The sequence below is a fragment of the Capra hircus genome, chromosome 19 (assembly GCF_001704415.2).
Source record: "Capra hircus breed San Clemente chromosome 19, ASM170441v1, whole genome shotgun sequence".
Lineage (NCBI taxonomy): Eukaryota > Metazoa > Chordata > Mammalia > Artiodactyla > Bovidae > Capra > Capra hircus.
In genome coordinates, this window is record NC_030826.1 from 39,981,899 (window position 1) to 40,006,185 (window position 24,287).

Consider the following 24,287-nt stretch of genomic DNA (forward strand, 5'->3'; position numbering starts at 1 on the left):
TGGCTATAAAGGGATCCACGAGGTCTTTATTTACAACTGAGAGGAGGCAAACACACCTCATGTAAAAATATATATATACATACACACACACACACACACACACACACACACACACACACACACCCCCCGCACCCATAAAGTTCCTTGGAGGTAAATCCACTCTTGGAAGGGGGACAAGCAGGCGGGTGGGGGTGAGGCGGGGGTGTTGAAGAGCCTGCTCTGAGTTAAGGAAGCAGGCTGCTCACGCACATGAGGTACTAACAGTGGGGAGAGGAAATTATGAAAGACACTGGGAGCCGTCCTGGAGGTCAGAAGTCAGGAGCAGGGGGAACGATCTGGAAACCGACCGCGGGAGGTTACGTCATGTGGACGTGAGCAACGATGGCTCATCGTTCTGCAAGCTCCCTTCTGAGGCGCACAGGGCTGGAACGCTCCTGCCAGCCCCCGTGGCCACGCCAGGCCCCTCAGAGGGCGGCGATGGCTTTGGCGGCCACCTGGCGGCCCAGGGGCAGGCTGAGGTCCGTGATGGCCAGAACCACCTTGGGGCTGGACATGGCCGACACCTTCACCAGTTCTGATACCTGTCAGACAGACAGCTGCTAAGCGGGGTGGTGGTGGGCGTGATGTCTGGGGGAACAAGCCCCTTCCCACTGGCCACTGGACCCTGAGCTCTCCTGAGACTTGCTGACCCGCTCTGAGCTAGAGGGGGCTGGCTGGGGCCCGCGGGGGGGGGCACACTCACGGTGGTGAAGGGCATGAACTGCAGGATGCTGCCTCGGCCGCCCTGCTCCAGGCAGTCCACGCACTCTTCCATAAACCACTGCACGAACTGCGTGTGGGGGCCGGCGGTCCGAGAGCCCAGGATGGAGGAAATGAGCAGGAACAGGTTGGCTAGGAAAGAGGGGGGCAGGAGAAGAATTCCGTGAGAAGGGCTTGGGAAGCGGTCAGATTCCGGGAGAAGAAAGAAGTGCCAAGGGGGTCCCCAAAATGGGGACATCAGAAAGAAAAAGCACTTAAGAAAGCTGAGGGTGAGCCAGAGAAGGACTCGATGGGGGCCTGGGGGAGACAGGAGAGCTGGCGGCCAGGGTAGATGGGCCAGAGGTGAGGAAGGGAATGAGGCAGAGGAGACGAGGCTCGGGAACCAGGGTGGGAGGCCTCACCCAGGACTCGGTTCAGCGGATCTCTCATGTTGACTGTGTGGAGCTGGGAGGCCGACAGGGAGCTGCTCATGGACCGGTCGGCTGTGGGGACAAATGAGGGAGCATAGAGGAAATGGCCTCTTGTAATCAAAACCACTGTCCCAGGGGAAGCTCTCACCCCTCAGGAGTGGAGGGCCCACTCAGAGAGGTCCTTGGGTCCAGCCACATGGGCCCCAAACACAGACACCACCACAAGCAGATAAGAGAGAAGAACTAAGGTTAAGTCAGCACCACCAGGCACCAAGCTGCAGGCTGTACACGGGTGAAACCGATAAATCCGCACATCTCCGTTTTACAGACAAAGAAGCAGAGGCTAAGATTCGCTAAGTAACTAGCCAAGAGTCACTAACCAAGTAACTAGCCAAGGGGTCTGTGCGTGGCAGACCCTTCATCTTTCCTCTTCTTAAGCACACTGATCCCCTAATCCCTCAAGGCCCCAGAGAACCTCCAGCCTCAGGAGAAACCTCTGGAAACAGGAAAAACTAAACGCCACAGGAGACCCCTTGGCAGGGAGGCGTGAGGACATCTAGGGAAGCAGGTGGGGGAGGGCTGTTCTCCTGACAGGAAGAGTGGGGAGCAGTCCAGCCCCAGTCCAGGCTGCTCCAGGCCTCAGGGCCCATTTCAGGGGAAGGAAGGTCAGGGCTGAGTCAAGGGCACAGTCTGTGCCTGAGGCAGTGAACTCACTGGGGTGAGGGGTGGGGAGGGGTCAGCTGTGCACCCTGGGCTGGGCTGAGATCTGGGTAGGACAGAGCCAACCCTGAAGGAGAAAGCACAGCAACCTCCAGGGTCTCCAGGGCAGGAAACCGAGCAGCCGGAGGGGCAGACTGGGGCAAATGCCCACCACACCCCCTGGGGCCAGCCAGAGGGACGCTGGGTCCAGAGCAGAGCGCCTCTCTGCAGGCGTGAGCTCCCAGAAAGGAAGCGGCCACCTGGCTCTGTCCACACACTCACTGGGACTCGAAAGGATATTTGCATCTTCCTCATTGGAGCTCAGCAGGCGCATCAGCTTCGAGGGCTGCATGTCGTCCAAGGGGAAGAGGCTGATGTAATCCTGGGGGGCAAAGGAGTCACGTCACCACCCCTGCACCCTGACATCTCCCAGGATGAGGGAGGCAGCTGGAACTCAGCTGGGAATCAAGTCCCCACAGGCCGCAGGCAGTATCTCCTGGGGAGCACCTTCCCTCTCGCCACCCTCCCACCACCCTAGGGAGAGACCCTCCCACACAGTCACCCAATACAGTGGCCCAGGGGCAGGAGCCATGCCTGGCTGCCTGTGCCCAGGAAGGCGCCTCTTAAAAGAAAGGCTCAGCACACGTCTGTGGGCAAGGGAACAGGAAGGGGTGCCCTCCTACCTCAATGTCTTCCCGATGTCTCTTCTTTTGGCGGGAGGATGCCTGTCCCTTGTGGGAGGAGTAGGAACTCAGGGCACACCAGACGGCCAGCCTGGCAAAGGGGTCCAGGAGATGGGGGGAAAATCAAAGGGGGCTTCTGTGCCCGTTGACCAGGCCCCACCAAAAAGGGCTTCCCCGCAGTCCAGCTTCCGGGCTGGGGCCCAGGCAGGGCACCCAAAACCAGGCTGGGGGACTGGAAGCTCCGCACAGAACCCTACTTGGCGAGAGCGGTGCCAGGGGGGTCCATGAGGCTGTGCCACTTGGAGGAGTCAGTGAGCAGGCCTGGCAGGATGTGGCCCAGCAGGACCAGGGTCACCTGCTGCATGTCCAGACAGAAGATGGAGTACAGCAGCTCCACCGCCCGCAGTGTGTACTCCTTCCGTGTCTCCTTCAACAGCTCCTGGGGGGGCAGGGGAGGGGGACCCAGGAGCTGAGGACCCTCAACACAGGGCAATGACATCCCACAGCTCCCCTCAGAGCCCAGGAGCGCCCCAGGCGAGGACTGGCCTCTGGAGCCCAAGGAACCTTCTAGAGCTGGGATTCGCCAGGCTGAGGGTTGGGGAGCCAGACAACCAGACCTAGCTCAGTCTCATCAGGCCTGTCTCTGGCAGTCTGAGGATGCCTGCTCCCACAGCCCACCCCCAGCACCCCCGTACCTTAATCAGGTTGTTGCAGAACCAGTAGACACCACCCATGTGCAGCAGGGTGTCGAAGATGTGGATGGAGCGGCTGTCCACCCATCCCTTCTCCAGCACCTTAGCAAATATGTCCGTCAGCACCTCCTTGATGGGCCGCTTGGGGGGCAGCAGGTTCCAGTAGGGCATGGTGTCCATGCCCGTGGAGGGAAACTTAATCTGTGTGGCAGTCTGCTGCAGCACGTCCGCACACATGTGCTCCAGGATGGAGCTCATGATCACCACCCTGGGGGGGGGGAGGGAGGGCCAGTGGTACAGGTTCAACAGAGGGGGTGGGAGTCGGGGCGGAAACACCCAGGCCCCACTCCTCCCAGGATTAGGGTTACGGAACCAGGAACCGGGAAATCAGCCTCATTCTGTGCTGAGGGAGGGAGGGGACAAGAGGAAGTTGCAAACCCTGAGCAGATGTGACCCCACCAGCCCTGTGCCAGCACCGAGCCTACAGGGGGTTGGTGGGCACTTGCCTCTCGGGTCATTTCAGCAATATATTCATACTTTTTTTTCCTCTCTCAGTCTCTCCCTCCAACTTCCCCCACCCTCCAGGCCTGGGCCTGCCAATCCTCTGGCGTCAATATTGATAAATACAATCACTTCCCTCTAGGCTGTGCTCGAGGGGGGTTCCCCACCCGGCCTTGGCTTCCTCCCAAAGTAAACTGTTACTTCCAGGACAGGGGCCCAAGGGCTGCCCCACAAGACTCTTCCCGGCCCTTGGTAGCTGGGCAAATATAAGTACATCCAGGAATTTCCTCATAACAGGAGTCTCTGATGGTGAATGCAGGCCTGGGCCTGAGAGCTAACCGTTCAGGGAATACTGCGTGGCTCTGGGAAAGTCACCACAACTTTCATAGCCACTTTTCCCACCTGCAGGATGGAGCCACAGATTTCCCGGACAGCAGTTAGGGTGCTCACAATCGATTATATCAAAGAAAATAGTCCCTGATTTGTGGGAGGAGGATGAGGAAGGAGGGAGGAACAGAGAAGGAGGCAGGGGAAAAGACCCTCCCGATCTCATATCAGCTGTGTTTCCATTTTTTCCCTTAAAAGACATTTTGATGGCTACCTTGCGGGTCATCACTCATAACTTAATGTTTGGTGCAAGCCCACATTCATAGCAACACTAGTCACAACAGCCAAGAAGTGCAAGAAACCCATGTGTCCATCAGCTGAGGAACAGATAAGCAAAATACAACATATACATACAATGGAATATAATCCAGCCTTAAAAAAGCAAGAAGTCCTGACACATGCGACGGTATGGTTGAACTTTGAGGAACATTACACAAAGTGAGACATGATTTCACTTATATAGTCAAATTCACAGAAACAGAAGCTAGGGTGGCGGTTGCCAGGTGCTTGGGGAAGGACAGAAAGGGGTGGTGTTTAATGGGTCCAGGGGCTGGGGTAAAGACAGGAAGGGGTGTTGTTGGTCCAGGTTCAGAGCTACAAGATGGAAACATTCTAGAGATGTTTCACAACAATGTGAATATATTTAACACGCTACTGAACCCTACTGCTGGACCTGGTGGTACAGTGGAGAATCCACGCACCAGTATAGGGGACACAGGTTCGATCCCTGGGCTGGGGAGATTCCACGTCTCAGAGTAAGAAAGCCTGTGCGCCACAGCTACTGAAGCCTCCAGACTCTAGGGCCTGAGAGTCACAACTGCTGAGCCCAAGCGCCCTATATAGCCCACACTCCACAACGAGCGGCCACCACGATCGGCCACCACGATGAGAAGCCCGTGTACCGCAATGAAGAGTAGTCCCAGCTCACCACAACTAGAGAAAGCCCACATGCAGCAACAAAGGCTCAGCAGAGTCAGAAAAACATAAAAATGAGCTGTTATCTTAAAAATGGTTAAGGCGGTAATTTTAGATCATGTATTTTTTTACCACAATGTTTTAAAAAAGCTTACTGGATGGGTAAACAAACCCACACCCCCTGACTCAACATAGCTGAAGTTGTTAAGGAGGTCTTCCAAGTCTCTGAAAAGTCCAGGGAAGAAAAAGTCACAGAAGAGGGGGTGGGGGCAGGGTAGGGAGGGGGTGGACAGGCCCACAGCCTGTAAACACTATAGAGGGGCTCTACAGCTCCTAGAGAGGGACAGAGCTGAGATAAGCACTGTTCCCACCAGCGAGCACCTGGGACTCAAGCTCTCTGAGGGCAGGAATCCTGGCCGTTTGGGGTCTGGAGTTTGGCACACACACAGCAGATGCTGGATTATAAACACGGCCGGCACAAAGACACATACAAGCACTGTTGAGTCAGCGAGTGAAGATGTGATTGAGAATGTGAGTGAGCAGGCAAGTGGCATGTTTGGGGAGGTATGAGAAGAGGGGGAACTTCCCTGGTGGTGCAGTGGTTAGGAACCCCCCTGCCAGTGCAGGGGACACGGGTTTGACCCCTAGTGTGGGAAGATTCCACGTGTCTTGAGCGACTAAGCCCGTGTGTGCCGCAACACGAGAAGCCACCGCAGTGAGAAACCCACACACCACAACCAGAGAGTGGCGCCTGCCCGCCGCCGCTAGAGAAAGCCCGCGCACCGCAGTGAAGACCCCATTTATCCAGTGTATGCTACATAAATAAACGACTGATTTTTCAAAAGAGGGAGAGAGAAGAGGAGGAAGAGTGGTTACTGGAGGGGCTGACTTCTCACCACAGACCTGCAGAGTTCAAGGAGGGAGGGGCGGGTCACTGACCTCTCATTGTAGAACTGCAGGGTGTTCTCGCTGTACAGCGGCCCTGCCAGCTGGCGGATCATCTGCAGCGACTTCTCACGCTCGTCCAGTCCCAGCATCCGCACGTGCGCCACGAGCCAGGCCACAGCGCACACTGCCAGGCTGCATACCTTCCCCTTGATACTGTCCGTGATTTTCTGGGCGAGGGAAAAAGAGTGACTGGGGCCTCTCGCCCCCTCCCTGGCCATCACTTGCCCCGGCCTCCGTGAGCAACTCAGCAGAGCAGTGGGGTCTGGAGCCACATCCAAGCCTCTTTTCACCACAAGTCTGATTTCCCCAAAGTCACCTGGTGAGAGAGGGTAGCTAAGACTATGACTACAGGGGAGGCCAATGCCCACACATAGGCTCCTGGAGGAAGGGTCGTTTTGTTTTTATGAAATGTAGCAAACTATCAAAGACTGGCTGTGCCTTAGGGAAGAGGGAAGGCTGCGGAAAAGAGGAGCTACCTGGATGGACTCAAAGGCTAGCACCCCATTCTCCCAGGCGTTGAGGATTTCCAGGATGGCCGCTGAAATGTTGAGACAGGCTTCGTGCCACTTCATCTGCCTACACGGGGATGGGGGCGGGAGAAAACATCACCACAGGGGTGGGTGGGCATGGGCGGGGCTGAGGGAGAGGGCCCAAGCCTGCCCCCACCACCACCCTGGGAGCAGGCGCCGAGCCACTGACACGAGCTTTATCTCCGAGGAGTTGTTGAGCAGAGCCACCAGGGACTCCACTTTGGTGGAGTCGGGCCGGAAGCAAGGGTGATCGGGGTTCAGGATTTTGCCCTCCTCGGGCATGCATGTCTGCATCCAGGTCTCAAAGAAGAACACCTCCCCTCCTGTGTTCGACTCGGACAGGATCACCTGAGAAAGGAGGGGTGGGGGGCGCAGCAGCCTGGACCTCGTGTCCTGCCCACTGGTTTGGCCCTTCCCAGCCTGAAGAACTGGGGACTAACTGGTCTAAGGGAGAAAGACAGGGGCTCTGCTGCCACCTGGTGGTGCGTGTGGCACTCAGGAAACGACAAGGGAGCATCTACTGACTAGGGCGCTGGCACCTGATTTTCTGCAGCCAGGAGAACTAACTGGCCTGGGACCCAGACTGGGGGCAGGGGTGAGGTGGGAAGTTATTGGTTGCTTCTGTCTCCTTTGTATCCACTTGGTGGCCCAATCCTGACCGCTCCCCCTCACTTACCTCTGAGCCATAGGTCTGGGCCACGTGGCACAGCATGAGGAAGGAGATGTCAAAGAGCAAGGCTCGAACCGAGGCCGCCTTGGCTGTGAAGGATGAGAAGGCTGACCCCACGGCCTCAGGCATGGGCCCGAAGGCCTTGGCTGGATCGCCAGGGGCTCAGGAACTACCTCAAGGAAGGTCAGGGAACGAATGGCTCCTTCAAAGCTCTGAGGCTCAGAATCCTTTTCTTGAGTTTCAGTTGGGACATCATCCCTTCCTTGGAACCAAAGACTCCTAAACCCTCCTTCCCCCGCAACACCTGACCAAATCATTATGCTGATGGAGAGACACAGACGGTGGTGTGGGAAGAATGCTTTTCCCAGCATGACCCTCTTTTGAGGCTCCCCAAAAGCTCCAATCAGTCATCCTCAGGGGAGCACACAGCCTCCCCAGGATGAGCAAAGGCATCCTCTTCCTCCCCTGTTCTCTCCCCCCACACCCCTCCTTCAGCGCCCCCGGGTCTGCAGTGTGCAGAGCTGACTTACTGCTCTCTTCGCTGCGGTGTGTTGTGAATTCGTTCAAACTGTGGAAGGAATGGAGACAGGTGGCATCAACCAGGGTGAGGGCTGAGCAGCGGCTGGGGTCGGGGGCTCTGCCCACTCAGAGGCGATCAATGGAGTCTGAATTGTGGGTTCAACTTAAAAGGAACACCACTGCTACAGAGACAAGAACTCTTTCTATTTTTAAAAGATTCCAAGCCCTAGAGAACTGCTTGCTGAATGGAGCCATGTTCTATACATCAAATTCCAGGTCAATCCAAAAGGTCAGCAGAATGTGAGAGCCCCTTATTAATAAGTGGGTATGAAAGCAGTCTCTCCCCATCACTGCTCAACACCTCGACGCCTCACCAAACACCTCCTCCGCACCAGCCTTGGCTGAAAAGCAAAACACTCTTCACTTCAGAAAACCAGCCCTTCCCCAGTCTCCGGGTAGGATGCTCTGCCCTGGCATCTCTGGGGAGACCTTGCCCTTCTTCTGCCCTCTCCTCCTTCAGACATGCCTCCCAGACCCTGGTCAGGGGCTCAACCTTTCTTACTTGATGAATTTCCGGGCGAAAGACTTCAGCTTCCCAGTGGCAGCGGCAGCAGCCAGCAGCAAGTCCAGGCTCTTCCCGGACAGCATGTGGCCCAGGACGCCCAGCAGCCCCTCCGGGGACTTGGAATGGTCTGCATCCATCGTCTGGGGACGAGACAGGACACCAATCCTGGAGAACACTGAACTTCCCAGATACAGCCTAGCCGCAGTTTCTTTCTCTGCCTGTCTCCATTCTATGGGAGACCACAACTTACAATTTACCCTACAACTGACTCCAAGCTGGAACTCTGTTCCTTGAATCCTCTGCTCTCGGATCCACCCTTCTCAATCACACTGGGGTGAGGGCAGTGGGGTCAGTGTGAGCCAGACTGGGGTCTCTCTGCTGAGAGACTCGGCACTGTTTCCACATAAGCAAGCAAAGCACCCACCACAGCGCCAGGCTGACTGACGATGCTCAACACACACTTGTTTCCAGGACACTTCCCTCACCTTCCCCCTTTCTCAGCTTCCAAAGAAAATAAAAGAGAGAGAGGTCTGGGGCCTGTTTACTCATCTGGCAGTAGAGGGAACCTGGAAAGAGGGAAGGGCTGACCCTGGTGGCCAGGGATGGGCGAGCTCACTTTCAGGATGTTGGTGACTGTGGGCTCCGCACGGAGGATCAGCCCGGGGTTGGGCTGGATGTTGGCATTTTCATCTGACTTCAGCTGAGGGGCGTGCTCCCGATCTGCTTTGCTGTAGCCAGGACCAGTTGGTCCAGAGAAGGTAAGAGGAACAGAGATGAATTCCTGACACATACCCTAGTCCAGTCCAGAAGCAAAGGAGGATGACAGTTAAAACCCTAACAGTGCAAAACCCTGGTCTGCAGAAATCAGCGTCTCTTGTCCCTGGCAACCCTTAGCATGGTTCCTGTCACCCACAACCAAACTCTAGACAGGAGAGAAAAGGCACCCAGCGGCCCAGGCTGGACACGAGGCGGGTGGTCAAGGGGCCCAAGTTCCCACTTACCGCTTGGCCATGAGGTTGTTCATACTGGCCTCAGACAGAAGCCCCTGCTTGCTACATTCTTGCAGTAGGAAATTTGTACAGTCACAGCTGTGAGGGAAAAAGATGATGGGGGATGGGATATAACATCCCTGGGGCATGTTGCAGGGATTATTGGGTGGTGGGGGTGGGAAATGAGGCCCTGCCCGAGGAAGAACACTGTGAGCGCCTGAGGGAAGGCACAGGGGCTCGGGCATTCAGCAACCATGGAGTAGCTGCCTCCTGCCTCTGCCAAGGGGAGCGAACAAGCAGACGGTCCTCTGGCACTGACGGGGAAAAAAGGGCGGGGGAGAGCCAGAACTCCTTCCAGTAAAGCCAGGTGAGCAGGGGGCCTCGTACTTGCAGCGCTGGTCGGCTTTGTCCAGCAACGGTGTGAGCTTCAGCAGGAACTCGAAAGCTGTATTGACATCCTCAGTAAAGTCCTGCCAGAGTAAAGTAAAGCCAGAAATTGCCATCTGGCTTCCAGGCCCCCCGCTCCACCCACGGCCTGCACTGTAGGCTCACAAGGACACACTGCTGGGTACAGTAGCCAACAAGTTGGCTGTGCCCACCGTTGGCTTCCAGCAACCGAACGGGAATAGTATGGGGTGTCAGTGTCCTGTACCCTGGCCCTGGGACTCCAGCCCTGGGCATCTCAGGCACCCTCGCCTCCAGAGTGGCCTGGCTGCCTTCTGTGTGTGGATGCGCAGAAGCTTAGGGACGGCCCCACCTCCAGCCCGCCTCCTTACAAGAACACACTGCTGCCCAGCTCGGGCCACACGACTCTTCCCTGGCCCTTTTCTCCAGAGCAGAACCAAGGATTCGCCTGTTCCCATGCCCACTCCCCATTTCTTTTTTTTTCTTATTTGACTGCGCCAGGTCTCACATGCAGCACATGGGATCTTTAGTCGTGCATGCAAACTCTTAGGTACGGCATATGGGATCTAGTTCCCTGACCAGGGACTGAACCTGGGCCCCCTGCATTGGAAGTGTGGAATCTTAGCTGCTGGACAACCAGGAAAGTTCCACCATCTCATTTCTGTAACTCACCTTGTCCCCATGGGAGTATTTCTTCAACTTCACCAAAACCTGTGGAATCTGGAGGGTGAGGCGGGAGAAAAACAGGAAGCTCAATCTCCTCTCTCTCTCACCCAGAACGAAAGGCACACTCCCTGAGTCCCCCTCTCTGGGTGGAGACAGGGCCGCTCCTGCCCTGGGAGTGACAGCATTCTAAGAGCCAGATCAGACATGCCGGCGCTCAGCCTCAGAGCCGGGAGCCCCGCTTCCACGGCTCAGTGAGGAAGTGCCCTTTGTGAGAGTGGGCTCCCAGAGCTGCCCCACGCCAACCTGGCTGAGGACTGCTCTCATGGCACCTGTGTGCCAAGGCACAGAAGAGGCCTGCCAAGCGGGCAGAAGAGCCTTGGGGCTTTTGGATAACGGGGGACCTGGCAAACTAGGCATGAAGCTGGAGGGGAGAAACCTGGGGCAAAGGTCCAGGGGGTTGCCGTCCCTCCTGAGAACCATCCCAACAGTGGCTCTCTGTGGCTCCCATAGCCCAGGTACCTTGAGGAAGGTGAAAGCTGTCCACTTTAGCTCCCCTGTGCCCTCAGGAGACTCAATGAGCCCCACGAAGCAGGCTTTCCAGATCTCCAGAACAAAGAGCGGGGTGGGGATATGCTGTGGGAAGAACCAAGGGTGAGGAAGAAGAGGGTGCCCATCCCACTCCAGTCTCCTGACCCTTGGGGATCCGGCAGGTCAGAGCCAGGCAGCACAGACACCTCCCTGACTCCTGAGCGAGAGCCCAGGACGGCAGGTGAGACAGCAGAGCCATTCCACCAGACAGAACCACCACAACGGGGATCCATGATCCGCCACAAAGCAGGAGAAACCCTGCATCTCCCAGGAAAGACCAGAAGACTCCTCCCTCCTGCTGCCATGGCCAGCCCGCTGTGGGGACAGAGAACCCACCCCGGCCTCCCACCTGCATGCGCTTCACCATCATCAGCTGCTCCACCAGGGGCTGCGTCTCGCCCGTCAAGTTCATGGTGCCCTCGAGTAGGACCACCGCGTGGACTGTGGGGAAGCCAGTCTTGTGCAGCTGCTCAGAGTGCACGGACAGCATGGTGGGGATGCTGAGGGGACAGAGTGCAGGGGGCGAGGCGGTGAGGGCAGAGGCGTGGGGGCCAGGGGCCACGTCTGCCCTCCCACCCCCGCGGCCCTCCGTCCCTCCCTTCCCCGGGGTCACCCCCAGTGCGGGTACCTCCTAATGAGCGTGCCACACTGCTCAGCCTGGCTCCGGAGCTGGGGGTTGCTGAGATTGGCCAGGATCTCTCCAAGCTTCAAGAGACAATGCTCGATGGCCGTCCAGGAGGCTGGCAGAGAGAGGAAATGCGGAGGAGGATGGGAACCTGAGGAGAGGGAGAGACTGGCCCCAAACCCCAGGGCCCACAGAACCGCGTGGGGAGGCTTCCCCTAAGGATGGCATGGAGGCTGGGGACCTGAGGGCAGCATGCACTGTTTCCAGAAGGGGGGGTGAGCACTAATGATGAGACCACTAGAAACGACTCCCAGAGGCCCGACTTCTAGGAGGCGCCCGCAGCTGACTTCAGAGACTAGGCACAACAGAACACAGGCAGTGAGAGAGAGAGGCCCAGCGGGCTTGCAGTCCCGCGGCCGGAACAAGAAGCTGGCCCCGAGTCACTAAAAGAGTGGGCCAGCCTTGCAAGTGGCTGCTGCTCTCCACCCCAGTCAAGCTGGAGGCCTCAAGAGCCTCTGTGTTCAGCCGCTCCCCATCTGGGCCTTTGCTCTCGCTGGGCCCCTCCGAAAAGCCCCTCCACTCACCTCTGCCTCTCACACTCTCACTGTCCTTTAAGTCACTGTTCAAGCCCCAGCTCCTTTAACAACTTACCCAACACTCCAACCCACTGATCTCCTACTCCTAAATGCCTGAACTCATGGTCTACGCTGCAGAGTTTAGCACTTAATTGTAAGTCATTTATCCTAGTTAACACTTCCAGAGGGTCAAATGATGAACAATGGCACCAACTAGCCCATTAACCTCCATGTAGCATAGTGGGGAAAAAAAGAAGAAAAAGATAAGACCTGAGAGCCAATAAAATTAAGTCAAAAATTCATTCATTTTTCAGCCAATAAACATTCAGCAAGTGCTCAAGATAGATAAGAAACCGTCCACAGAGCCCACTTTTTCATAGTGATCATCTTTCTGGACTTCTCACAGGCAATAAACCATATTTTCAGAAGTGATAAATACACGAATCCTAGAACTAGTTCTTCAACCAGGTCCTAAAGATCTATCTGGGTGTAACCCATTCCAGCACTCTCATTACAAAGAACAAGAGTTCCTTCCGTGATCCCAAGCCTCATCACCAAGACTGTGGTCTCTGGGCCCCATGTCCAGCAATACCCGTCCTCCCTCCCACCAAGTCATCTGTCTGATCCCCGGGCTCTGGAGGGTTCCAGGATTTAATATCTGCACTTGAGTTGAGAAGCAAATGGCACAACAGGCCTGACGGCAGACTGGTACTGCATTTAAAGGGATCTTTTAGGCAACACTCAAACACAAACGTCATTTGCTTTCAGAGGATGATTACAAACACATGGAGACAAACACAAGAATGGATGGTGTGCTTGTCTTGTCCGCTCATTTTTTCCATGTATACTAGATGCTAGCCTTGCTCCCCACTAGCAGGTACGCTCGTTGAGGGCAGGGACCCTGCCACATGCTCCTTTGGTAGCCCCCCACCCCCCACCCCCAGCACCTGGCACAGTGCTGGGCATACAATAATGCTCAGTAAATACCTGTTGGTTGATTGGCTCGGGTGCCACCCTGCCCAAGTCCCTGGGATGTATGCAATGCTTATGGGGAGAAAAAAAAGGAAGTGGGATGATTTCAGATCCTCCTGGAAAAAAGTGGGATGGCATCCTGCCTCTCCCCTCTCAATTAAAGACCTGGCTATGGGAGTGATGGCGGGTGGGGCTCAAGGAACCAGGGGACATACAGGCCTCCTCCAGTTTGGCGATATGGAGCAGGGCCCGGTTCTTGGTGCTACTGAGAGTCTTCTCCAGGCGTTGCAGGCACATAGCAAGCTGCTTCTCTCCGGCCGCTGGGGTGCCGGCCTCTAGCCCCTCCCGGAGCCGCTCTGCAGAGGCCGCAGTACAGCGCAGCAGCCAGTGGAGGGCGCTGAGCAGGGCCCGGCACAGCCCGATGCACTCCTCCGCTTTGCCGTGACAGCTACCAGGAAAGGATGCAAAATCTGTCTCCGCTCCAAAGGCTGAAATCCGACCCACACCCATGTTCCCCAGAGTGCCTGGCCCTCCCTTACTAGGGAAGAGACTTGGGAAGCTAGCAAAGTCCTGGGGAAGACTGCCCTGTCGGCTTCTACTGGATAAGATTTCAAATGAGCTACTCCAAATAGAGCAGAGGCATTTTAGCCCTAAGAGAATAAGTAGAAAAAGATGGGGATGGGTGGGTGCAGAAGAGCAAGGCGGGGACAAGTGTGGGAACCCACAGAGATGGTTTGAGCCTGCGTGCCAGGAGCTTCTCCTTTACACTCAGTTAATACTGGAAGGTTGCAAGCCCCTCGCTCCTGCCGTTACCTCAGTCGGTCACAAAACATGTCCATGATATCCAGCAAAGCCTGGACACACAGGTCCCGGGAAAAGTCATCGAACTGTGGAGAGAACAAAGGCGATGCGATGGAGTGTCCCGCTCACCCCACCTCCCCGTCTCCCACATGAGGCAGCTGGTACCTTCAGGAGCCCTGCTCATCTTTCCTCCAACCCCAAGATTCACACTCGGCATCCTTTCAGTGTTGGAAATTGGCTCCTAGTTGCCAGCCCCCACTTGCCATGATCCCCCCACTCTCTAATGGAAGGCGGCCATGCCAGCCAGAGGTACGCTGTGCTCATGGTCCAGGCCCAGAGGTCACATGATCAGAACAGTCAAGGAGGTGGGCCCCCATATGTCACCACTGTATCTCTGTCCCCTGCCCCCCATCCAGGCTGTGAGTGGCTGTGGTCGTACCTTGCTGATAGCTGTGAGAACGGAGGAGTAGGACACCATCTGGAGGGAAAGAAGAAAGATAAAGTTCAGACAACCGGTGTGTGCAATCGAGAAGAACAAACATTGACACTTAAAGCTGCTGCAGCTATCTGAAAATCTCAACCCCTTCAAGAGGCCTTCAAGCCCCAAAGACAGGCAGTAACACCAGGCATTGTGCCCATCCTTGCTTCTGTCAAATTCACTGTGACTGACAGCACCAGCATAAATGGGGGGATCATTTGGGGATTCAAAGGGGCCGTGTTTCATGCCCACCTGCCGCTCACTGTTTACCACATAGTACAAGGTTTGATTGCTGGTGGGCAGAAGAATGGAAACACGTGAGGTCATGATATTGCTATAACTCCAACCAAGAGTGATTTTATTTGGACAAGAACTGGAGACATACAAACTGTTCCCTCAATGAACAGGTAGCATTTACACTTTGAAATTGGTAGTAAAAATTTCATTATACACACTCATTCTCTAGGATGCCTCTGGGACATCACCCAAAGCTGAAATCCTCCTCAGTGCTCTAAAGTGAAAGTGAAGTCGCTCAGTCGTGTCCGACTCTTTGCGACCCCATGGACTGTAGCCCACCAAGCTCCTCTGTCCATGGGATTCTCCAGGCAGGAGTACTGGAGTGGGTTGCCATTTCCTTCTCCAGATCTTCCCGACCCAGGGATCGAACCCAGGTCTCCCACAGTGCAGGCAGACGCTTTAACCTCTGGCTCTAAGCAATCCCCTTAGACCTGTCATGACACGGTGGACACCTGCTGCCCACCAAACTAGAAGCTCCTTGAAGACAGTCTGTGTGTCTTCATTCTACAGTGTCTGCAGAATGAATAAGTAAAAACACACCCTCAGAGCAATATTTCCCAAAGTAGCTTCCAAAGCTGCACTGTCCAGTAGGGAAGCCACCAGCCAGCACACTTGGCTGTTTAAATTAGTTAAATAACATTACAGATGCAATTCCTTAGTCATACTAGCCTCATTCCAGGTGCTCATCAGCCACATGGGGCTAGTGGCTACTGTACTGGACAGTGCAGATATAGAACATTTTTTTTAGTATTTTTATTTATTTGGCTGCACTCGGTAGAATATTTTTATCATTGTAGAAAGTTCTATTGGCAGATGTTGCTCCAAAGGGTCCTCAAGATGTTAAGAAATTTTATACATGCACACACATACACAGAGCTTCTGTGTGATATGAGTTTGAGAAACTCTGAAATAAACATATACAAAGAGCTAGCTTTAAAGAAAAGGGTTCTTTCAGTAAAGAGCTTTCTTTATTGTAGGACTCCTCTTACCCATTAGTGTAACTTGTACACAATAAAAATCTCTAAGATCACTGGAGATGAGGCAAGCAATACTTTTCCAACTTATTTGACCACGGTATCTCATTTAACATAACTGCAAGGCATATTTTGCAAAATGCCACCTGAACAGTGAGCTCCCTGAGAATAGAATCGGTGTTAAATTTATGTTTCCCAAGAACTTAGCCCAAGGACTATCACAGAGTAGGTCCTCAGGAAGTTTTTATTGCTTTCGACTGACGAATTCTAGTAACTAGCATTCTAAAAAAACTTTTACCTTAACACAATTTTCTATTAGTAAAACCTACTTATCACCATTATAAGATCGGAGATGTAGTTCAAAAGAAATAATCTGGCCTGAATTAAACCAAACTTTACCAATAGCTTTTAAGTTGTTGTATTTTTAAAAAAATAATTATAGCATGCTGATCAAATATGAATAAGACTACAGAAAATAGTTCCAACTCTACACTCAAAGTCAGTGGCAAAATATATCAAAATAAAAAGCAGAATACAATGATAGAAACTGTCAGGCTAATCACCTGCCTCATAGAAGAAGAGAAATTTCCAAAGATTTAAAAGAAAGCTAAGTCACCCTCAGTGACTCAGTATGGTGAATTTTACACGCTTGGCAATGCCTCCCATGTATAATTTCTCCATCACGTGAACAGGCTGCTCTCCGTTCAGACATTTTTTAACCAGTATTCTTGGATGAAGAGAAGCAAAACACACAGAAGACTTAAACACACAAATTACTGTTTAGTGCCACTCTCAGTGGGTCATGCTGTGAAGCCATAGTTGGTGTCTGACAGTGGCCAGAAAGTTGGGAGCCTGCCTGGGCAGGATGACTGTAATGTTCCAGGCGAGTGTTTGTTTATTTATAACTAATGTCCCCATAGCAAGAGCTTGGCAGTGAACTGAACCTTGCTGGATACCAACCTGAAGGGGGAGCTGGACATTCCCACTGGAAACTGACCCCAAACTACAAGAGGAAACCCCCAAATCTGTACGTTTAAGGGATGCCATCAGTTACTACGAATTTACGGTCTCCAAATTGAGAATTCTGTTCGGTAAATTTCTGCTAACAGTATCAAGAGAGCCCTGCTACTTCAGAGACCTAAAAATACTTTCCACATGGTGAACTGTTTTTCACAGCAGGACTTATAACCTATCCCAGTCCTAATATATCTACCAACACAGAAGCTCTAACCTACCACCAGCCCCCAAGGCTGGAGCCCATCTACAAGGCCCAGAGCACACCTGGCCGGCCCAGAGGGACCCTGCAGCTGCTCTCTAATCCCCTCTCTCTTCTTCATATTCAACGCCCTCAACTGCTCCTAAGTGCCCTCTACATGCAGAGATAGCACTGGACCAAAGAGCCTCTTGACTCTGAGGGGAGAATAAATCACTAATTTTGCACTGCACTTTGTAAGTCAGGGAGGTCTTTCAAATATATTTATTTCTCACTCACTGGTACTTCAGCCTCCACCCTCTCTTGCCTTTCCCATCAGTTTACATATCTCAAGATTCTTCTATTTTTACAAGAACCTCCCGCAGACCATATACTTCCAATTAACCACCACACTCTCTTCAGTCATAAGGGTTCTCTACCCTTTACCTCCCCAGCTTCCGTTCTCAATGTGACCCACTCCAATCACTTCTGTCCTTACCACCACTGCGTGACTCTCTCATTAAGCTCATCAACAAACTTGTTGTCAAACCCCATAGATACTTCTCAGCTCTGATCTCACTGACCTCTCAGCAGCATCTCACACCAGGAAACACCTCCTCATCCTTCGGCCCTCCCCTCCCTGGGTTTTTCTTTTTTTTTTTTTTTTTGTATTTTCTTGGCCACACTGCACAGCATGTGGGATCTCAGTTCCCCAACTAGGGATCGAACCTGCACCCCCTGGAATGGAAACTCAGAATCTTAACCACTGGACCACCAGGGAGGTCGCCCTGGGCTTTTCTTAATATCACACCTTCTTGCTTTCCTTCTTCCCTCACTGGTCCCTTCTTTGCAGATTCCTATGAGGAATTATTTTCCTCTGTATGTTCCTGAAATGTGACTGGTTCCTTAGAAATATGGCTTGGGTCACTTCTTTGTTCCCTCTGCATGCTTTCTGGGTAAATCTCATCCATGCCCATAGCTTCCATTATCACCTGCGGCAGACAACTCCTAAACTGCCACTTCAGCATCCACCTCTCCTTCTGCGTCTCCAACACTGATGTTCAGCTGCGTACTGAGTGTCTACTCTTGGAAAACCCACACAGGCACCTTCCATGAAATGAGGCCAGAATCAAATAAGGCATCTCCACCCTTACCTGCAACCAAACCCTGACAGTGGTCCTGCTCTTCTCCCACTGTCTCCCTGAGATCCCATCAGCCATCTGATATCCGAATCAGAAACTAAGACGCTAGCCTCGACTTCTTCCTCTCCTGCACACCCTTCATCTAATTAATCACCAAACCCTGCCAGTACCACTTCCTAAATTGTTCCTGAATTCATCTTCTTTTTTTTTTTTCCTGCTGCCACTTCTCAAGTTTAAGCCAGTATCATCTTTTACCTAAATCACTGCAACAGCAGAAATCAGGGGCTGGCAAATGACAGCTTGCAAGCTAAATCTGGTTCACCACCTTTTTTCGGTAAATAAAGTTATGTCAGGGCACAGCCTCATCCATTTATTTATATGTCACCAGTATGTGCTTCTGAGCAATAATGATAGAACAGTGGTAACAGAGACCATACGGCCAGCCAAGCTGAAAGTATTTACTATCTGGTCCTTTACAGAAAAAAAAAAAGCCACACTAAACTGTCTCGCTGCCTTCTGTCTTGCCTCCCTCCAACTCATTCTTCAAACTACAACTGGAGTGATCTCTCCAAAATTAACCTACGAATTCCCCAAATCTACAAAGTCGAGGAAACTCCAATCAAAATGCAATAGGCTTTTTTAAGAATTTAACTTGATTCTAAAATCTGACTGGAAAAGAAAAATGCCTGAAAACAGCCAAGACATTTTGAAAAATAAAACAACTAAGGGAACACTTGCCTAACAAGCATCAAAAATGCTTCAAAGGTACAGTAATTAAAATAGTAAAGCAACAGTCCAAGAAAAGACAAATATGTTAATGAAATATACTAGAATGTCAAGAGATAGACTCTCAACTATCAGAGAATTTAAGATATAAAAAAGCATGGCTTATTCAATTAAGGCAGTTAAGCTAATTGTCTATCTATTCAGAAAAATAAATAAATTTGGATCTCTTCCTCATATCAGAATAAATTCTAAATGAGTTAAACAAAGTGAAGTGTTGGCAGAAATTAAAGATTATATTTTGTTCCTTGGAGAAGGGAAGCACTTATGAAAGACAAAAGTCATAGAGAGGAAAAAAGGCAATTAAATCTGAAAACAAATACATTTTCAAAATTCTAGGGAACTCCCTGGTGGTCCAGTGGTTAGGACTCTCCACTTTCACTGCCAAGGGCCTGGGTTTAACTCCTGTTTGGGGAACTAAGATCCTGCAAGCCACGTGGCACTACACTCCCCACAAAAAATAGAAATAAAATTCTGCATGCTAAGAAAAGAAAACAAGTTTAAAAACTGATAGAAAGAAAAGTTAAAACATAAATAACAGACAACAATTACAAGATACAACATATTAAAAGACACCAAAATCAGTAAGAATTCTTCTTGGGGTGATGAAAATGGTCTGAATTGATTGCAGTAATGGTTGCACAATTCTAAATATACTAAAAATCAGTGAACTGTACATTTTAAATGCATAAAATGTATGGTATGTGATTTATGGGCTTCCCGGGTTTCTCAGTAGTAAAGAATTTGCCTGCCAAGCAGGAGATGCAGGTTTGAACCCTGGGTCAGGAAGGTTCCCTGGAGAAGGAAATGGCAACCCACTCTAATATTCTTGCCCGTGAAATCCCATGGACTGAGGAGCCTGGTGGGCTACAGTTCATGGGGTTGTAAAGAATCAAATATGACTAAAGCAACTTACCACTTACGTACACACACAAAATTGTTACTTAAAAAATAAAGAAAACAAACTAATGATAGAAAATTGGGCAAATAAAATTCATAATTCACAGAATATATACAAAGAGCCAATAAGCATTTCAAAAAATACACTCATCATCACAATTGTGGAAATACATCTTATAATATGTTGTAATTTTTTGCCTCTCTGGGGAAAAAAATGTTAAAAGATTCAACACGGAAAAAGGTGTGGAGAAATACTCTCAAGCACTGGGGAGCAGGTGTAAACTGAGAGAATCATCTTTTGAGAGCAATTTGCAGGATCTATTATAATTTAACACATGCGTACTCTTCAAACCAGCAACTCCATTTCTGTGTATCTATTCTAGGGAAACAGTGCCAGATATGCAGAGAGGTTAAGTATAAGAACATTCAATGAAACACTGATTATAACGGTAAAAAATTTAAAACCACCACCACCTGACCTGCCTCTTGAGAAACCTATATGCAGGTCAAGAAGCAACAGCTGGAACTGGACACGGAACAACAGACTGGTTCCAAATAGGAAAAGGAGTACGTCAAGGCTGTATATTGTCACCCTGCTTATTTAACTTATACACAGAGTACATCATGAGAAACGCTGGGCTAGAAGAAGCACCAGCTGGAATCAAGACTGCCAGGAGAAATATCAATAACCTCAGATATGCAGATGACACCACCCTCATGGCAGAAAGTGAAGTGGAACTAAAAAGCCTCTTGATGAAAGTGAAAGAGGAGAGTGAAAAAGTTGGCTTAAAGCTCAACATTCAGAAAACGAAGATCATGGCATCTGGTCCCATCACTTCATGGGAAATAGATGGGGAAACAGTGAAAACAGTGTCAGACTTTATTTTTGGGGGCTCCAAAATCACTGCAGATGGTGACTGCAGCCATGAAATTAAAAGACGCTTACTCCTTGGAAGGAAAGTTATGACCAATCTAGACAGCATATTCAAAAGCAGAGATATAACTTTGCCAACAAAGGTCCATCTAGTCAAGGCTATGGTTTTTCCAGTAGTCATGTATGGATGTGAGAGTTGGACTGTGAAGAAAGCTGAGTGCCAAAGAATTGATGCTTTTGAACTGTGGTGTTGGAGAAGACTCTTGAAAGTCCGTTGGACTGCAAGGAGATCCAACCAGTCTATCCTAAAGGAGATCAGTCCAGGGTGTTCATTGGAAGGACTGATGCTAGAGCTGAAACTCCAATACTTTGGAAACCTCATCCGAAGAGTTGACTCCTTGGAAAAGACCCTGATGCTGGGAGGGACTGGGGGCAGGAAGAGAAGGAGACGACAGAGGATGAGATGGCTGGATGGCATCACTGACTCAATGGACATGAATCTGAGTGAACTCCGGGAGTTGGTAATGGACAGGGAGGCCTGGCGTGCTGCGATTCACCGGGTCGCAAAGAGTCAGACACGACTGAGCGACCGAACTGAAATTAAGTATATCTGGAACAGTACGCAGCAGTTAAAAAGAACAAGGTAGGGACGTCCCTGGTGGTCCAGTGGTCAAGAGTCTGCCTTCCAGTGAAGGAGACACAGGTTTGATCCCTGGCTGGGGAACTAAGATCCTACATGCCAAGGGGCAACTAAGACTATGAACCACAATTAGAGAGCCTGCAACTACTGAGTCACAGTGCTCGAGAGCCTGTGCTCTGCAACTAGAGAAGCCTGAGAGCCAAAACTAGAGAATGTCAGTGTGCCACAGTGAAGACCCAGTGCAGCCAAAAAAAAAACCACAGTAGATGAATATGTGCTAACATGGAAATGAGACTTGATGCCAAGAGGAAACAGGAAGCATAAGAACTACGTGCCAACTGAGGAATACTACTCAGCAAGTTTAAAAAAGGATGAACTACTGACATATACAATAACATAAAGCTCAACAACATTTACATTAAAAGAAGACAGAGCATTAAGAGTTAATACTAAACACGAGTTCATTTCTATGAAATCCAAATACAGGCAATATTAATCTATGGGTATAGAAAAAGGTGCTGAAGCTGAAACTCCAGTACTTTGGCCACCTGATGCGAAGAACTGACTCACCTGAAAAGACCCTGATGCTGGGAAAGATTGAAGGTGAGAGAAGAAGGGGACGACAGAGGATGAGATGGTTGGACGGCATCACCAACTCAATGCACATGAGTTTGAGTAAACTTGGGGAGTTGATGATGGACAGGGAGGCCTGGTGTGCTGCAGTCCATGGGGTCGCAAAGAGTCGGACACGACTGAGCGACTGAACTAAACTGAACTGAATAGAAAATATTTAGTGGTTACAGGAAGATGGACTAGAAAGGGCACAAGGAAACTTTCTGGGAGAATGGAAATGGTTTATCTTATTTTGGATGTTAGCGATATAGGTATACACAGTTACTAAAACTCAAGGTTAATTAAAAGGGAAGAATATTTTAATAAACCTTTCAAAATATCCACATTTATCTGAAAGGCTTATTAAAATATTCTTCCTTTTTCAAGCTAAATATCTGATGTGCAAGGCCAGATTTTCTTCAGCTGAAACAGCCTACTGCAACAACTGAATGCAGAAGCAGCTATGAGAATTCAGCTGTAATCTATTAAGCCAGAATTAAAGAGATCTGTAAAACAATACCACTTTCCTCACTCATTTTTGTTTTGGAAAATATGGTTACTTTTTCATTAAAACGTTATGTATGTTAATATACAATGGGTTTACTTTTTGTTACTTTTAAATACATAAGTACTTTTTTAATTTCTAAAGTGGTAAATATGAATAGATATAATACATATAAACAAAAGCTCTGCAGGAGTCTCAATTTTTAAGAGCATAAAATGTTCTAAGGCCAAAACTGCTACTCTAGCCATTGTTATTGTTTAGTTGCTAAGTGGTGTTCCAACTCTTTCGGGACCCCATAGACTGTAGCCCGCCAGGCTCCTCTGTCCATGGGATTTCCCAGGCAACAATGTTGGAGTGGGTTGCCATTTCCCTCTCCAGAGGATCTTCCTGACCCAGGGATCGAACCGGTGTCTCTTGCTTTGGCAGGCAGATTATTTACCACTGAGCCACCAGGGAAGCCCTACCCTACTCTAGCCATATCACGTTATTTTCAATTCCTAAATATCATGTGATGTTTGTCTCCCAACCATTGCATATTCTTTTCTCTCTGCTTTGTACACTCTCATCAATCTCCTTGGCTAATTCCCATTCAACACTCAAGTCTTGGTTTAAACATCACTTCCCCCCTGGTTGCTCAACCTGGGATTAGGTATCCCTCCCATGTACTCCCATAGTACTCTGTCCTATATCGTAATCCTATCCTGTGATTGACTGCTTATTCACATGCCTATATTACTCACGAAATACCTGTGCACTGGGACTAGACCTTGTTCACAGCTAAATCCCCAGAGCATATGTGAATATTTATTGATAGAGTAAATTAATGTTATATTCATCATAACCAATGGAGTATTATTATTTTCACAAGAAAACTGAGGCTCAGGGAAACGATGTGTTCAAACAAATTCACCTAGAAAATCTGAGCTGACAACTATATTCCAAGCCTTTCACCTTCAAACCCTGTCTGGAACAGGTAGAAGAGTTTACCTGGGAACTAATGGCATACTTGAGGTAAGACAGGATGAGAGGATTGGGGGAAGGTCCAATCATGGCCTGCTCCAGTAGTGCTTCTGCAAGGAGAATAACAAAGGAAGACTCAGTGTTACAACATTTCTGGGTTTAGCCCTCCCATCCTTCCTTCCTACTTCACTTAAGACCTGCTAGGTTGAGAATGTCCCAGGTGGCTCCTTTGGGAAAGAATTTCTTCATGTTGACTGCCCACTGGTAGTCACTCCATCGCTCCTTCCAAGCCTGCAAAATGGCTTGCTTCAGGTTCACCACCTTCATGATTTCACTCTGAGGAGACCGGGCCGGTAGCAGTCAGCCTTGAGGTTGGAGAAATCAAGCTAGAGAAAGGGAAAGGGATTCTGAAGGAAAGAACCCGGCGGGGAGATGGGGGTGGAGCGCAGACTTAGATGGAATGGAGTCGATATAGGACGATTCAAGGGAAGTAGAACTAAAAAGGAAAAAAAGGGGGAAAGGGGCAAAACAGGGATCCTATTAGGTTATTCCCACCTGAACATTCTTTAAACAAGAGCAGTAAGAAGAGAGTGTCAAAGGGGCTTAATACAAAGAATAAATGGGCAGTAAGGGGTTAAGCCAGTTCCGGTTGCCTAAATATGCCCTTAGCTTTGGCTGCGTCCCTCAGCCACTACTACCCCAAATCCAGATTTCTCCCCCTACTTCCTCCACCCTCCCCAACCCTGAAACTATAATTCCCTATTTCCTTTCCGTCCATCACCTCCCCAAATTTAAGCCTACCGGACAATCTAGTTCTAGATCCTAGGTGTCGCCATTTTGGCACTTAGGAAAGAGCTAGCTTTCTATTGGCTGACAGTAACAAACATGAACCAATAGGAAGGCAGCGAGACACCGGTCACACCACTATGTCTCCTGGGAATTGTAGTTCCTTGGACTCAGCTAGCGCGGAAGCTACGAGAAAGCTAGTCAGTCGGCATTGTTTCTCTCCTTGAGGGAAAGCTGAGTAGGAG

General features: G+C 50.6%; 1 protein-coding gene across 3 annotated transcripts; it reads right to left on the reverse strand.

Annotated features, from left to right (window-relative positions):
• On the reverse strand, positions 1-24,114 carry MED24 (mediator complex subunit 24). Of its 3 annotated transcripts, none has more exons than XM_018065018.1 (27): positions 24,058-24,114; positions 23,454-23,642; positions 23,284-23,366; positions 14,339-14,377; positions 13,912-13,985; positions 13,314-13,546; positions 13,114-13,170; positions 11,555-11,666; positions 11,276-11,426; positions 10,858-10,971; positions 10,345-10,392; positions 9,655-9,737; positions 9,280-9,366; positions 8,895-9,006; positions 8,276-8,418; positions 7,725-7,762; positions 7,201-7,283; positions 6,694-6,872; positions 6,471-6,570; positions 5,986-6,161; positions 3,247-3,511; positions 2,809-2,990; positions 2,552-2,642; positions 2,151-2,250; positions 1,161-1,241; positions 743-891; positions 1-581 (listed from the first exon to the last, which is right to left on the reverse strand). In XM_018065018.1, exons 2-27 carry the CDS (start codon positions 23,581-23,583, stop codon positions 465-467), a joined length of 3,027 nt encoding a protein of 1,008 aa, XP_017920507.1. In that variant the 5' UTR covers positions 23,584-23,642; positions 24,058-24,114; the 3' UTR covers positions 1-464. The 3 variants fall into 3 exon arrangements, with proteins under 3 accessions (XP_017920507.1, XP_017920508.1, XP_013827927.1); XM_018065019.1 differs by lacking the exon at positions 24,058-24,114 and adding an exon at positions 23,812-23,984; XM_013972473.2 differs by lacking the exon at positions 13,114-13,170.

Excerpts from the sequence above, each read along its gene's own strand:
- MED24 (XM_018065018.1), bottom strand. The coding sequence starts at position 23,583 with ATGAAGGTGGTGAACCTGAAGCAAGCCATTTTGCAGGCTTGGAAGGAG. Across the intron at positions 11,427-11,554 it reads TGTGGCACGCTCATTAGGAG|CATCCCCACCATGCTGTCCG; the intron begins GTACCCGCACTG and ends CTGTCCCCTCAG. Across the intron at positions 10,972-11,275 it reads TGATGGTGAAGCGCATGCAG|CATATCCCCACCCCGCTCTT; the intron begins GTGGGAGGCCGG and ends TTCTTCCCACAG.